This window comes from Acipenser ruthenus, chromosome 22 (assembly GCF_902713425.1).
Source record: "Acipenser ruthenus chromosome 22, fAciRut3.2 maternal haplotype, whole genome shotgun sequence".
Classification (NCBI taxonomy): domain Eukaryota; kingdom Metazoa; phylum Chordata; class Actinopteri; order Acipenseriformes; family Acipenseridae; genus Acipenser; species Acipenser ruthenus.
In genome coordinates, this window is record NC_081210.1 from 19,479,318 (window position 1) to 19,494,850 (window position 15,533).

The following is a 15,533-nucleotide window of genomic DNA, read 5'->3' on the forward strand; positions in this document are numbered from 1 at the left end:
AAGGAAATACTGCTGAAAACATCAGATTTGCAGGATCAAGACCTCCTCAGAAGGAAGTGAGAGTAGTGGGTTTAAAAGAGCACAACAGAACACAAGAAAACAAGAAAACAAGAACAACGCAGCTGTACTCTGCTTGAACTACATTCTGAGTTTTAAAAGTCCGGTTGGTAGAAAATGATAATGAAGTTCCGTTCCGTCTCCTACCTAGTTGCCCAGCACAACTACATACAGTAGCTGTTACAGAAAACTCACAGATGTTGAACATAAATAATGCCTTGCTGTGTCCTTTGCAATCAAAGACAGCATCCAGACAACCGTCTTATTAATCCCCTTGTCTGCCAGATCCCTCCATGAGAATGTGGACGTTTATGCAGTAATAGAAGAACCACCTGTATAAAACGGGGTTCTGCTTATAAAGCTGAGCAGTGCAGCAAGCAACCAGTTCAAATATATCTTCTACTGGTGTGTTCCATGATATCATTTTGTCAGCTTTTAATGTGTGCAAGTCTTGTTTGTTTACAAACTTTTAATGTTTTCTTTCTGAAGAAAAGTGCACAGACTGGAACTGGGGTCTGTGCACTTTCTTGTGTGGTCTGTGTGGTCCAGTGGTTAAAGAAAAGGGCTTGTAACCAGGAGGTCCCCGGTTCAAATCCCACCTTAGCTACTGACTCATTGTGTGACACTGAGCAAGTCACTTAACCTCCTTGTGCTCCGTCTTTCAGGTGAGACGTAATTGTAAGTGACTCTGTAGCTGATGCAGTTCACACACCCTAGTCTCTGTAAGTCGCCTTGGATAAAGGAGTCTGCTAAATAAACAAATAATAATAATAACTGTAAACCCATGTTTGTTTTCCATGTATTCCAGTTTTCCATGTATGAAGGAGTCAGCTGCCCAGGTCTGGGCATTACTTGACCAGTTTGAACTTAGACAGATGCGATGATGTTTTTCAATTGTATTGACATGTTTTGTGAGAAGTAATGGATTCCCCTCACACTGTCGAAATTCCAAAGCTGAGTCATGAAAGGTTGAGTCGTAGGGCTGAAATAAATGATGTGCATTAAGTGGGCCGAGCATTAAAATGCGATGTAAACCAAAATCTCCCAAGAGACTATAGGGTTAGTGTTGATGTGGAGAGGGAAAGAGAAGAACGTGAGAGAACAGGCGAGCTGTGGTGTGAAAGGAGGCCCACGTGTAACCACTCAATTAGTAAAACCCATTAGTAAAAGTGGAAATTAGGTAGAGCCACATCTCAGCTGGTTTTGGTCTCTGAAGAAGGTCGTACAGATATGAAGAACCCTCTTATTCCAAGTAAATAAAGAAATGATAGGTCTTATCAAAACTTCACAGGGTTCAGTGGTTGATTTATAATGTATTTATTGATTTCAAATTAAGAAACCTTATCCACACTAATAAACAAATGTGTGATCAACACGATTTTCCTAATATGATTATCACAGAATATTTGTGTGAGCAGGGTTTAAATGTTACTCTACAAGGACCACAGGCCAATAGCACCATCAATGTGTTAGAACAACCTCCTTTTATTTCAGCCCAATGCAAATACAATCATTTCAAACAATTCCAGTGCTACATTTCTCATTGCACCATTCTTAATCCATCTAGCTTCTTCCAGGAAAAGTATATTAGATACATTGAAAAAAACAAACATACAATATATAATTAAAAACGATAGAAAACTTATTTATTAGGAGGAAGCATAACAGTAATACATGAACTTCAAGCATGGCTTAATCCATTTGAACTGTTTTAAAAAAGCTAACTGCAGTGAACATTTGTAAATGTTGTACATTTTGTAAAATGTTTAAACTTGCCACACTTTTATTTCAGGGGAACAGGATTCAGATATAAAGCATTCATTGTATGACACAGTATGTACATTTATGTACACACTTGCTAATGTTTTCTGATCAAGCTCCTCAATCGCACACCATATTTCCACTGAAATTTATCTCAGTACATAACAGAAAGAATATACTGCAATTATGTATTTATAAAGATAGATGAAGAGAGTTTTTGGTCATGCAAACCACATGTATGGCAAGATTCTATATTGCCTAAGATGTAAAATGAACAATCCATCACTGCCGTAAAGTAAAATGTACCATTAAAAACAGAAAATATTTCAAAATAAAAGTATTACTTATCATCTAAATATGCATAAGGTGACCCAACAGGAATGACGTTCCAATTTTGTGGACTGAAGTTCTAGTTCAAATTCCTCAGTTTTCACATCTTTAAAGAACTACATGGTCCTTGTTAAAACAGCTCCTCTCAACAGGGGCCAGATTGCACTGATACTTACAATTTGTAAATATTTAAAGCTTCACATTTGTATCACCTGGGTTATGGTGTATGGTAAATTAGTCAAACACTTTTTCATCAGAACTTTAATTCAATCTTTATTGAGCTGTTACATGGATTTCTAATTTTGAAAAGTCCATCTTTGGTCAGCCACTCCAGTAGGGGTCCCTATAATAGCAACTACTACAACTACTGATTGCAATAAAAGAGTTAATTTCTTAAAAACTTAAACTTAATAAAAAGTTAACAGTTAACTTAAAAGAATGTCCTGTTTTGGTCAGCAATCAACTTCAAAAGCTGTTTATCAAGCTGTGGTTAGCGGGTTTTAATGATTACATCAGCTTGGGAGCGGCTGCTCCCGGCCTCCTGCAGGCTCCGTCTAGTTATCTAGGAAAGAAACGTACAGTTCATTAAATTATGTAAAAACATATGGAAAATGCATCCTGATTTGAATGTGTACTATTCACATTACAGTCCTACTGTCACCAACACCCTTCTGCTTCCACCTACAGATTGTTGTCTGCTCTTAACGAAAGCTAATTGAAAGTAGGAAGCTAACAAGGCACGTACAAGTAGTATCAGCATCCCTGTCAGGAGTCCTCTATCACAATAGACAAATTGTCATCTATGGTTCTCTCTATTTTCACACAAGGGAGATTGTAAAGCAAGCAGTCCAGTTCAGAGAGCTGGAATGACTGAAAGACTCATGGCAGGATGGTCTTATTAGGTGTGCTGCAGTTCACATGCTTGTTGGGTATAGGAGGCGCCACCAGTGGCCTTTTCCCGACTTAATTCTTTGTCACTCTTTCCCTCAATCTACTAATTCGTTTCAGATTATTAGCTGTCTGTCTGTCTGTCTAGATTCTTGTTATCCTTACCCTTATCGATCATCTTCATTGCAGGGAAGCTGGGCATCGCCAACCTGCGCAGGCCTTCAAATTACAAACACAAGTGTTACGAAAAGCCAGCAGACTGCAAGCAGTGACTGTTTTAATCCATTAAGTAAGACAGGATAACATTTTAACTCACACCATGGCATCAGAACAAATACCTGAATTCTAGGCTGCTTCTGAAGACCATGTATTAAAAATGTAAAGGCTGCACAATGAAACATGAAAAGGAAATGTACTTTTAAGACACAAGGACTGCAGCTTCTCTGATAGGGAAGGGGGGCCTTATTCTGTGTAAGCATTAGTCATGCACTTAATATAGGGGATTTACTTTCCGTATACCCAGTTCCTCATCTGCTTAGGTGTCATTTGCAGCTGGGTGATTCCCCTATTCATTCTGTCATTTGATTTGAATAATTGCAAGACAAATTCAGTCTATTTTACACTTTAAACACTCACTGGTATGCACACGCTAGTATTTCGACATGTCTGTGTAAGTTTATTTCCAGGAACTAACCGAAGTTGCAGTCCAGACGACTGCGGGTTCTGGTTTCGGGCAGCTCGTCTCCATTCTTGTCCACACACCAGCAGTATCCGGTGCTGGACCAGCACTGCTTGGGCAGGTAGTTGCCCTCCTCATCACACTGCGGACGGTAAACACCGGGATGAACAGAGGGGGATGAGGCTTCCAGCTGACACTTGGACTGCACGCCAGACTCTGAAACACACACGAAGAACTAGCAATTACTGCCCTGCCTGGAAGGCTGTTTTCTGAACCCTTTGGAGGTTCTCACTTATGGGATGTTGAACATAATACAATCCGGATCTGTTTTATTTTCTCTGTACAAGATTGTGTTAAGGCATTAACACGTTCCCACATAGAAAAATAATATTGTAATTTAAGATATTTGTTCTTGCGATATTTTTTGTTTCTGAGAAAAAGAGTGACTGCTGTAAATATAAAATTAGAGCTATCACTGTCATATTATCTTGTAAAATAGATCACTGACCTATATGCATTCAAATTAGAGTGTGTCGTCTCATTTTCATTTGTAACGCTCTAATGTGTACTGCATGTATGAGCATCTATACTATCTGAAAAGATACTATCGGATTAAACTAATATGCAATTCAAGATTTGTACCTTCCATAGGGGTGGTGGTCTGCACTGGAGCTATGGTGGGCTGAGCTGGTTTCTTTTGGGCCATCTGAAAGAGCAGCCAATGACGGAGCCAGGACTCAAAACCCTGCAGGAAGAGAAAGAGTTCAGATAGTTCTTACAACACCACACCTCCCCGAAACAAACAACTGCTCTTCCACTGGTTACCTGCATTAATGTTCATATCTCAACCATGCTGTCTGTTGGAATCAGCGTCATTCACTACTGCTGGGACTGCCTGGTTGAGGGTGAGTGGTAAGGTACTGTGGGCTATGAAAGACATAACTGGCCTTTCATGTCCCAATCACCAGGAGACTCCCCATGTGAGTATAATATAGGCAAAGCATACCTTACATGGGAACTCAATGAAACTTAGGAATGAAGTGTTACGTGATGTTTAAAAAAAGAAACTACCCAGAAATGAATTCCAAAGTATCGAGCTTTGCTTCCTTCCTGAGTACTGATCTGGTGTCAATAAAAGGCACGTGTCTCACCTTCCAATCGGAGCTATTCATCTGTTCCTTCAGGCTTTTCAGGTTGTCCAGCAGAGTCTCGTTGAACTGGGGCAGGGTCTGGTCAGGGTCCTCCTGCTGCAGAGAACAATGAAACAGAGGACCAAGCCAACGATCACACAACTGTAGGAAACTGGAAGCTCACTATTTTGGACAAAGCGACACGTGCTGTTTCATGTTTTATGATGTGGTTTCATTTTCTCAAGAGTAGAAGAAACACATTAGTCAAGGGTGCTCCCATAGTAACAAGAGTTAGGTATCATTTGGTTGACAAATGTCATTTTCCCATGGTTACTAGATTCTTTGAAACACATTTATTTGGTTCTGGATCCATATCTTGTACTTTTTGGATGTTAAACCCAAATGGTTTTGGATAAGTAGACGAAAGAGGCAAGATTAGAAAGGGGAAGGCCAAATTGAAGACAAGAAACTGAAAAGAAAGATAACGAATCCCTGAGTGGCGTGGGGTATCGTGTGAAATGTCTGTTTTCTTTACCTGCAGCAGGCCCTTGACTTGCTTCTCCAGGCTCACTGTGGCTGTGTCCTCAAGGGGCTGGGAACAGAGGAAAGGAGGGATGTTAAAAGTCACAAAGTTAAAGCTGTTTTGCTAACATTTTAGGTAGCATTTAACAATGTGATATGATATGAATAAACTTTTTATTTAATTAAGTGTGGAATATATTATCAGTTGAGGATTTCCCCATTGCAAATACTATAAATGAAAACAATACGCAATTAATTAAAAAAGAAAATAATTAATTCCTGTCACTTAATCAAGAGAAAATCCAATTCACAGCACTAATGCATATTGGCTTTCAAAGGCCACAAGGCTGTTGCCATGGAAATGTGCTCATGCTGAAAATGGGGCTGTGTTCTCACCGTCATGGGGATCTTCTTGGGCTTCTCATCAGCAGAGTCGCTGACCAGCATGGGCATGTTGAACATGGGCATACGCAGCTTCTTGGGAGGAGACAGGGCTGAGCAGCAAAGAGAACAATAGCACTTGGTTGGTGGGGTTTTGGACATTTTGGTGACGTATTTTTACTGCAGTTTCGTCTATGGGATTCCCCTTATCACACAACAACATTTTTTTTTTATAGTAATAATATTAAACTAGCCATCCCTGAAAGTACATTCTATCTAAGGCTATTTTGTCGTGTATATATATTTCTATTACACAAACAGAATGTCAGTTTTTCTTAGTTTTCAAATAAAGTGTGACTTATCAAGTACCTTACTGTACTGCACTGCTGGCATTAAATACTGTAATGGCTGTAAAAAGGAAACCACCGAACCAGTCTTGTTATTACAATATTGCTTCCTTTTTATCCTAAAAGTAGGTGTACAACACAGCTGTTTAATGCAGAAATATTGGTGCCATGAATATGTGTCAAGCTCTCAGAAGTGTGTGTGTGCGTGCATGTGTGTGTGTGTGTGTGTGCGTGCGTGTGTGTGCGTGTGCGTGTGTGTGTGTATGTGTGTGCTATATAGCTATAAAAGTGTAAACATTGAGGAACAGTGAGCACAGAAATGATGGTTTGTACTTTTGCATTTTGCTTTTACCTAAAAAATAATTAATTTAAAGAATAACTAAAAGTTTGCCCTCTACTCTTCCCCAATTCAATTCAGTAGCATCCCTGAGATGGTAAAGTGTCCATGTGTGTGGGACTGTGTGGGACTAGGCACTGAGATGGTAAAGGACCCATATGTGTGTGACTGTGTGGGACTGGGCACTGAGATGGTAAAGTGTCCATGTGTGTGTGACTGAGCACTGAGATGATAAAGTGCCTGTGTGTGTGACCGGGCACTGAGATGGTAAAGTGCCCATGTGTGTGTGACTGTGGCACTGAGATGGTAAAGTGCCCATGTGTGTGTGATTGTGTGGGACTGGGCACTGAGATGGTAAAGTGCCCATGTGTGTGTGACTGAGCACTGAGATGATAAAGTGCCTGTGTGTGGGACTGGGCACTGAGATGATAAAGTGCCTGTGTGTGGGACTGGGCACTGAGATGGTAAAGTGCCCATGTGTGTGCGTCTGTGTGGGACTGGGCACTCACGAGCATGCTGCTGGTTGTTGAGCTGTTTCTTCAGTATGTCTGTGTGTTCCTGCAGGGAGGAGATCTGTCCCTTCTGCGCCATCACAAAGTAAACAGTGATCGCCTGGCCAGCAATCAGAAGCAGCCCCAGTAAGGTGAATCCACCGATCTTCCAGCCACGATTGGAGGAGTCTCTGCCAGCGACAGACAGGAAGAAACAACCGTTCAGCAGAAGCTTATATAAAAAAACCTAACTATGTAGAAGTATCATCTGTCTACTATGACCATTCTCACAAATTCTCATGTACTGCTACATATATAAAGATAGTATATATCTTAATTAACTATGAATTATAAAAAAAACATATATGCGTATGTCACCTGTTGCCAGGCAGATGTTTTTCTGAAGAGTTATGAATCCTTCAGATTGTTATTGATGACAGAAGTGAAAGTAGACAAGAAGGAACTAAAACAAGGAACAGAATACCCCCCCAAACCAGACTTTGGGTCAGGCTAAGATAAATAGGGGGGGGGGGGGTTTGTTTTTTGTTTGTTTGCTTGTTTTTTTAACCAGATTAATTCTCTTCTACTGCCAATCTCACACCACGTGGTAACCCAGCTAACTTTAATTTAAATTAATTGACACAGTATTTTAATAATGCTATTGTTTGAAGCTGAATTTTTATTCCAAATCAACCTGACATGAATCGTTTCAAAGTGCACCAAATCTTAATCCAACATGCAAGAACCCCAAACTGAGTTTTTATTCCAAATCAACCCAACATGAAAGGTTAGACATGAAAAGTTCATGAGATCCTCAAGTTTTTGTTGTTGTTGTTGTTGTCGGTTTTTTGAGTGCTTTTTGACAACGTATGTTCACGACAGAGATATGCCTGTCAATAACGATATCTCTAAAAAAAAAAAAAAAAAAAAATGTAAATATGCGCTACATTATTATGCAGAAACATTTATGCACTCCGGAAATTTCGTTATTACTGTTTTTGTTTAATTGTACCCCACAATCCTTGTATAGTAAACAAATAAAATGTTTCTAAAAAATCAAACTTGCCAGAAAGAAAAAGCTGCATTTTCATCATAAAAACGTGTCCCCGATACAGTTATATTAAAGGAATTGTTCCTTTAAATAAATGCAGTAACTTAAATATATTTTGCTTTCATAACATACTTATTGTTGTTAAAAAACAAACAAACAACAAAATAACATTAAAACTAGCAGTCACCTTAGAACCTGTATCAAGAGCGTCAATATATTATGGAAAGTCCACAATCATTCCTACCTAGCAACAACTGGCGTCACACACGTACGGTCATTCCATTTGTCGACATAAACACATACATTAACATTTCCTTATAAAGTTCTTAAACAATTGTAAGAAAGAACAAACATTTTAATAAATAAATAAATAAATAAAAAGTACTGGATAATAGTATAAGGCTCATATTATTATTATTTATTTCTTAGCAGACGCCCTTATCCAGGGCGACTTACAATTGTTACAAGATATCACAATATTTTACATACAATTACCCATTTATACAGTTGGGTTTTTACTGGAGCAATCTAGGTAAAGTACCTTGCTCAAGGGTACAGCAGCAGTGTCCTCCACTGGGGATTGAACCCACAACCCTTCGGTCAAGAGTCCAGAGCCCTAACCACTACTCCACACTGCTGCTCATAATATTCATATTATTATTCATATTATTATTCATATTATTATTATTATTATTAGCAGCAGCAGCAGCAGCAGTAGTATTAGTAAAGACATTTTGCATACTTTTTTTTTTATTTCATATACTCTAAACCTGTTTCTGCTACGTATGAGCAAAGATAACATGAAAATATATACAAATGTGCAATGCATCAACTTGCATGAGCGTGGCGTCAACGTATTGTTCTTTTTTTAGATTGGTATTATTGTCGTATTTATTTGTTTTTACCTTTCACTCCTAATCAGAACGGTGTGCTCTCCCGGTGGGGTAGCTTCGTTCTCCATTAGCTGTTCTTGCGACATGTCGACTTTGCTATTGATGCTCTTCACTTCTTAAAAAGCTGTCGGAAGGCTGTCTGGAGTATAATGAACTAGACAATCAGCCTGTGCCTTCACTTAAAAGTCAGCAGAAAAAGGAAGAACACGCCTTTCTACTCTGCGATAAGAAGTGAAAGCATAATCTAATTCGGAAACCCCCAAATACATAGCTGTGAAGGAGGGGTACCAATCTTTTGTTTCACTGTTATTTATATATTGCTATTGGCTGCTACAGAGAAGCATCATCTGTTACCAGAGGGAGACTGTACCTGAAAGCTATCCTGTAGGAGATCGAATTGAATTGGGATGCAATAAACGGACTTTTGAATTAGGTAGGTTCTGTACAGCGCACATAGATACAGGAGTGAGACAACAAATTGCTAACAACTGCAGTATGCAGCTCAAACTTTTGTGTTAGTGAGTTGAAATGTATTCTGTATTATAAGAAAGCTGCATCTCTCAACTGTTGTCAGTTTCAGTCATGATGGGCAAGACAGGAGATTGCCAGAGGACTGACAGTTGGCTCTTGGATGGCAGGTGCTTCCCAAAAAAGCAATGCCATTATCTGAGAGATAATACGGCAGGTATTCTATGAGACATTTAGCGGCAGTTGTCATTGATAAAGTCATGTATCCTTCCAGAACTTACAGCACTTTCCTGGCTGGTCATGTCAAATAAGTGGAAGTATACCTTTAGCGACAAAGATATGGTGGAGGCATATAGTGGAAGATTGTGGAAACCCTTGACTGTATGAAGGCATCTGGCTGTCTGTCTGTCTAAATGCTTACATTTTAACATGCTGTATATGAAGAGGACCTCTTATCCAATTGTGATGAAACTTTGTTAAGATGTTCTTTAGTAGTAAGTTATTACAAGGATCACAATCTGGGGTATATGGACACAGGCATAAGAAATGTCTGTTTATTAATGACGAGCCTCGATTGACTACCGAGGTGGAGGAGGGGGAGAGGAGGAACACGAATGTCTTTAAGAAGGAAAATAATCCTGTTTATTGCACCACAGTAAACTGTGGTGATAGTGTAAAGATTTCAGGCAATCAGTGTCTTTGAGAATAAATAGTTTTTTGCTAAAACTTCCATTATGATTACGAATGGCTAAATGTAGATGTTGTCAGCATTGCACTTTCCCTGACAACAGCTTTGTGTCTGCTGTAACATTCACTGATTGGTTGATTTGCAGTTTCAGATAAGTGCCAGTGAAGCATACCCATGTAAGCACGCCCTGTGAGGAATCCTGGGCTCAAAGAAACAAAACATGTAATGGGCTATTGTAATACAGCAACAACCACAATCACACAAAGTGAAAGGAAAGCTTGTCCAGATTTCTTACCAGTACTGATGATTTGACTGCAGACCTGTGTTTAATTTGTTTTTTATATGTCATGTTTTAAGGGTTCAAAATGTTATGCACTAACTGTGTCTGTCTGTCCAACACACTCTGCATGGAATGTTCTAGAATCTTCAAACTTTTATCATAACCTCCTCTAGACATTTCAGATTGCAACATGTTTTCTATAATGTTTATAAGGTGATTTTAGGTAAACACACACAGTATCTCAACACATTATTAGTTTCTTCTAGCAGCACTTATAACCTCACATCTCAGGCTGGTGTACCATTTGTGGTTCCTGAAATGAACACAGAATTTGAAAAAATAAATTGGCTGTGCTTGCTTTGTTTGTGATTAGTGTGGTTTGCTTAGCCTCTGCCTTGTCCATGTTTAACTTGGTTATACTCTGCATCGACTGTTCAATGTTATTATTACTGATTAACACAGTTAATACAGATCCCTATGCCTTTACTCCATCAATGAATGTATGAAATAATATTTCCTCATACTTCTTTTCTCAGCTACAAAGTAGAAATGACCCAGGATACAGTAAAATATTAGGTTTAGCTGTGGTTATCAGTTCAAAGTTGTCACAGTTTTATAAGGTTTGTTGAATTAATTTATATATTTATCAAGATGACTTTTCCAGTTAAAAATGAAAGATGAAAGGGAGCTCAAATAATTGCTTTTTCAGTAAAATAATAAACTCTTTTAATATTTAGTAACTACCTTATGGCATGTTGCATTAGAATAAATAGTTTTTACTGAAACCTTGTAGGCCATGTTCTTTAGTAGTAAGTTATTAAAAGGATCACAATCTGGGGTATAGGGACGCAGGCATAAGAAATGTCTGTTTATTAATGACGAGCCTCGATTGACTAGCGAGGTGGAGGAGGGGGAGAGGAGGAACACGAATGTCTTTAAGAAGGAAAATAATCCTGTTTATTGCACCACAGTAAACTGTGGTGATAGTGTAAAGATTTCAGGCAATCAGTGTCTTTGAGAATAAATCGTTTTTTGCTAAAACTTCCATTATGATTACGAATGGCTAAATGTAGATGTTGTCAGCATTGCACTTTCCCTGACAACAGCTTTGTGTCTGCTGTAACATTCACTGATTGGTTGATTTGCAGTTTCAAATAAGTGCCAGTGAAGCATACCCATGTAAGCACGCCCTGTGAGGAATCCTGGGCTCAAAGAAACAAAACATGTAATGGGCTATTGTAATACAGCAACAACCACAATCACACAAAGAGAAAGGAAAGCTTGTCCAGATTTCTTACCAGTACTGATGATTTGACTGCAGACCTGTGTTTAATTTGTTTTTTATATGTCATGTTTTAAGGGTTCAAAATGTTATGCACTAACTGTGTCTGTCTGTCCAACACACTCTGCATGGAATGTTCTAGAATCTTCAAACTTTTATCATAACCTCCTCTAGACATTTCAGATTGCAACATGTTTTCTATAATGTTTATAAGGTGATTTTAGGTAAACACACACAGTATCTCAACGCATTATTAGTTTCTTCTAGCAGCACTTATAACCTCACATCTCAGGCTGGTGTACCATTTGTGGTTCCTGAAATGAACACAGAATTTGAAAAAATAAATTGTCTGTGCTTGCTTTGTTTGTGATTAGTGTGGTTTGCTTAGCCTCTGCCTTGTCCATGTTTAACTTGGTTATACTCTGCATCGACTGTTCAATGTTATTATTACTGATTAACACAGTTAATACAGATCCCTATGCCTTTACTCCATCAATGAATGTATGAAATAATATTTCCTCATACTTCTTTTCTCAGCTACAAAGTAGAAATGACCCAGGATACAGTAAAATATTAGGTTTAGCTGTGGTTATCAGTTCAAAGTTGTCACAGTTTTATAAGGTTTGTTGAATTAATTTATATATTTATCAAGATGACTTTTCCAGTTAAAAATGAAAGATGAAAGGGAGCTCAAATAATTGCTTTTTCAGTAAAATAATAAACTCTTTTAATATTTAGTAACTACCTTATGGCATGTTGCATTAGAATAAATAGTTTTTACTGAAACCTTGTAGGCCATGTTCTTTAGTAGTAAGTTATTAAAAGGACCACAATCTGGGGTATATGGACACAGGCATAAGAAATGTCTGTTTATTAATGACGAGCCTCGATTGACTAGCGAGGTGGAGGAGGGGGAGAGGAGGAACACAAATGTCTTTAAGAAGGAAAATAATCCTGTTTATTGCACCACAGTAAACAGTGGTAATAGTGTAAAGATTTCAGGCAATCGGTTTATTTGAGAATAAATAGTTTTTGCTAAAACTTCCATTATGATTACGAATGGCTAAATGTAGATGTTGTCAGCATTGCACTTTCCCTGACAACAGCTTTGTGTCTGCTGTAACATTCACTGATTGGTTGATTTGCAGTTTCAGATAAGTGCCAGTGAAGCATACCCATGTAAGCACACCCTGTGAGGAATCCTGGGCAATTACAATAAATCGTTTTTACTGAAACCTGGTAGTTCATTAAAAAAAGGAAGCAATATTTTTTTTTTTAGCCGCAGCAGCAAATTCCCCATTTTTATGAATGACTGTTTCTCCTTCACAATAACCAGACCTGCACTTCATGGAAATCAGGGACATCTCTCTGACATCTGCAGTCATGTGCCTCCTGGCTGTATTGACATACGATTGGAGGATTTTCACTTCTACTGTGCTGTTGTGAGGAGCTGCTGCTGCAGTGAGGGAGTGTAATTCTAAATTGTGGAGAGAAACGGGGGTTAAATAACTTAATTAATCAAAATGGGCTTTTGTAAAGAGAGACATTTCTCTTTAAGACTGATTCAGTTACAGTGGCATGACAACAGATCTGACAGACTTTGATGGAGAGCTGATGGGTGCTTGGTTGGCAGGTGTTTCCATGTCCCCATCAGAACATGCTGAACTTTTAGTGGATCCAAAACATCATCTTGAATTGCTGTTCTGCTCCTCGTTTGTGGAACTCAGTTCCGGTTGACATTCGTATTATTTTAAGACTAAATTGAAAACATACTTTTTTAAATGTACTTTTATATAACTGGTTGTAGCTGAGGTGTATTGTACATATGGGCTCTCTTGTTTTATTTTCAATGTTGAATAGCACTCTGGGATGCCATGACATGCAGGGTGCTATGTAAAAATAACGTGCATTGCATTGTACATCCAAGACTACACAAATTCCTATCAGGTCTATTTACATTACCGAAACAGTGTCAGGTCTTAATGGACCTCACTTCGCTGTATATGTATTGTACATAGTAATGTAGTAATAAGTTAGAGAGACAGTGTTCAGATTATTATGTGTTGAACAATATCTGAATGATATATTTTATTCATAGACAGACAAACAGAAAGCACCACCGAGTTTGACCTGTCTCTTCAAGGATCGGAGCACAACTGGAATTCCACAACACATAAAACTCAGTGTGGTTTAGCATACAGTAAAATAGTAATTCTCCTGAACCTTGAGGGATCAACACAGCTTACTCACATCCAAGAAAGAACTCTTTAAATACTGGTTTCAAATACAGAACACATAAGTTTGAGAGTCCGATCCGAGTCTTCACAGAAGAATAATGCTCTCCTCGACAGCCTAGTTCCCTTCCCTGGATCCCACAGATTATGCAGACTTGAACTTTGACTCTGATTCACACAGCCTGGACCTGCACTGATGATTAAACAGCATGATCTCAGGTTTGATGGGCACGTTGATGCAGTGCAGTCACTGAGATTCTTCTGCTTTCCCATGATAGTTGCTGAATAGTTGCACGCAACTCTCACACAGTTTATACAGTTCTAGGGGGTCACATCGCATGACCACATATATTTGCAAACATCACAGAAGAGGGCTTTATCTTATTTTACATTCTCAATTCTTTTGGTCAGTCAGTGGATATGATGCAATAACACAGTACGTGCAGCAAGACTTGGCATTTATATATATATATATATATAATAATGGAACCTGGATTTTGCATTACAAGCATTTTCATCTTAACAGTAATTCAATCATTTTGTTTCCAGTTAGCCACCATCCACATCAAGCTAAACACATCCAAACATACACTTTAGCAGAAATATTATCAGGTTTTGATGAGCCGTATTTTTTTTTATTTAATCTTGAACTGACAGCAGTACAGGGATCCTGCTATTTATATTCAGCATTTTACACCTCTGTGTAGATTAATCACACAAAACCCCCCAAGTCAGTACAAGACTACAGATGGCTTAGACAGGAGAGGTGCCCTCCACTGATAACAAACATAAGCAACCAGATCCAATCTCACTTTTGAAACACAGGCTGCAATTTTAATACATTTCCAGGGTGTCAACATTTCTCTCTCCAGTTCAGTGCTGGTTATTTCCTCCACTTTTACACCTCCCTGGCGTTTGTTCAAGGTTTTTGTGATTTGGGCCACTGCGCCACATCTGTTTCCTGTCACACTCTAATACATATACAGTATCTGCAGACTTGACCTGTCTGAACAAGATAGCGACAGGAGTGGAGGTTTTCTGTGAAGGGCATGTTGGATACCTTGGTTAATGCAGCCACTGCGTTGAGGGACAAGTTGGTAGCACAGACCCCCACTGTCATGGCCCTTGTGAAGACTCGGAGATGCCTCTGCTTTTCCATGATTGTTGCTGCACAGTTGCACACAGCTTATATAGGTCTAGTGGATCACATGGTACGTCACGTTACCACATACATTTACAAACATTAAAGACTGTATGCAAACTTGTAAATGATCAGTGAGCCTGTCCCTCAATCTTTCATCAAATCAACCATGTGAAGCCGCATGGTTAAGTGAAATTCAAGTTTCCTGAAGCAGTATCTCAAGTATATTATCACAGTAAATCACACACAGTAGAACACGGTTTAATGCAGTAACAGGAAACTCAGTGACAAGCGTGTTGCTGCATGACTATAATTATCCACGGTGATAGATTTGTACTGTACCCTATCCTATATTTATTGTGCCATGCATTCATTCATTAAAATTACTTTCAGGTAAGGAACACTAGTTTAAAAGTTGTTCATCCCCATTCTTATTACAAGGAAGAAAGTATTGACAAAAATTATAATCCACAGGCAATAATGAAAACTGTAAAAAAAAAATGTATATAAAATAATATCACACTAATATGCAATAGTGGCAAATGAAGTAGTAATTTAAAGCCAGCGACTCCA

At 38.6% G+C, this 15,533-nt stretch overlaps 1 protein-coding gene across 1 annotated transcript; it reads right to left on the bottom strand.

Annotated features, from left to right (window-relative positions):
• Window positions 1–1,522: 1,522 nt before the first annotated feature.
• On the bottom strand, window positions 1,523–9,082 carry LOC131699438 (HLA class II histocompatibility antigen gamma chain-like). The gene is made up of 9 exons (XM_058996084.1): window positions 8,880–9,082; window positions 6,942–7,114; window positions 5,764–5,861; window positions 5,381–5,437; window positions 4,867–4,962; window positions 4,358–4,460; window positions 3,731–3,931; window positions 3,202–3,255; window positions 1,523–2,710 (listed from the first exon to the last, which is right to left on the bottom strand). The coding sequence occupies exons 1-9, from the start codon at window positions 8,951–8,953 to the stop codon at window positions 2,703–2,705; spliced, it is 864 nt and encodes a 287-aa protein (XP_058852067.1). The 5' UTR covers window positions 8,954–9,082; the 3' UTR covers window positions 1,523–2,702.
• Window positions 9,083–15,533: the final 6,451 nt, after the last annotated feature.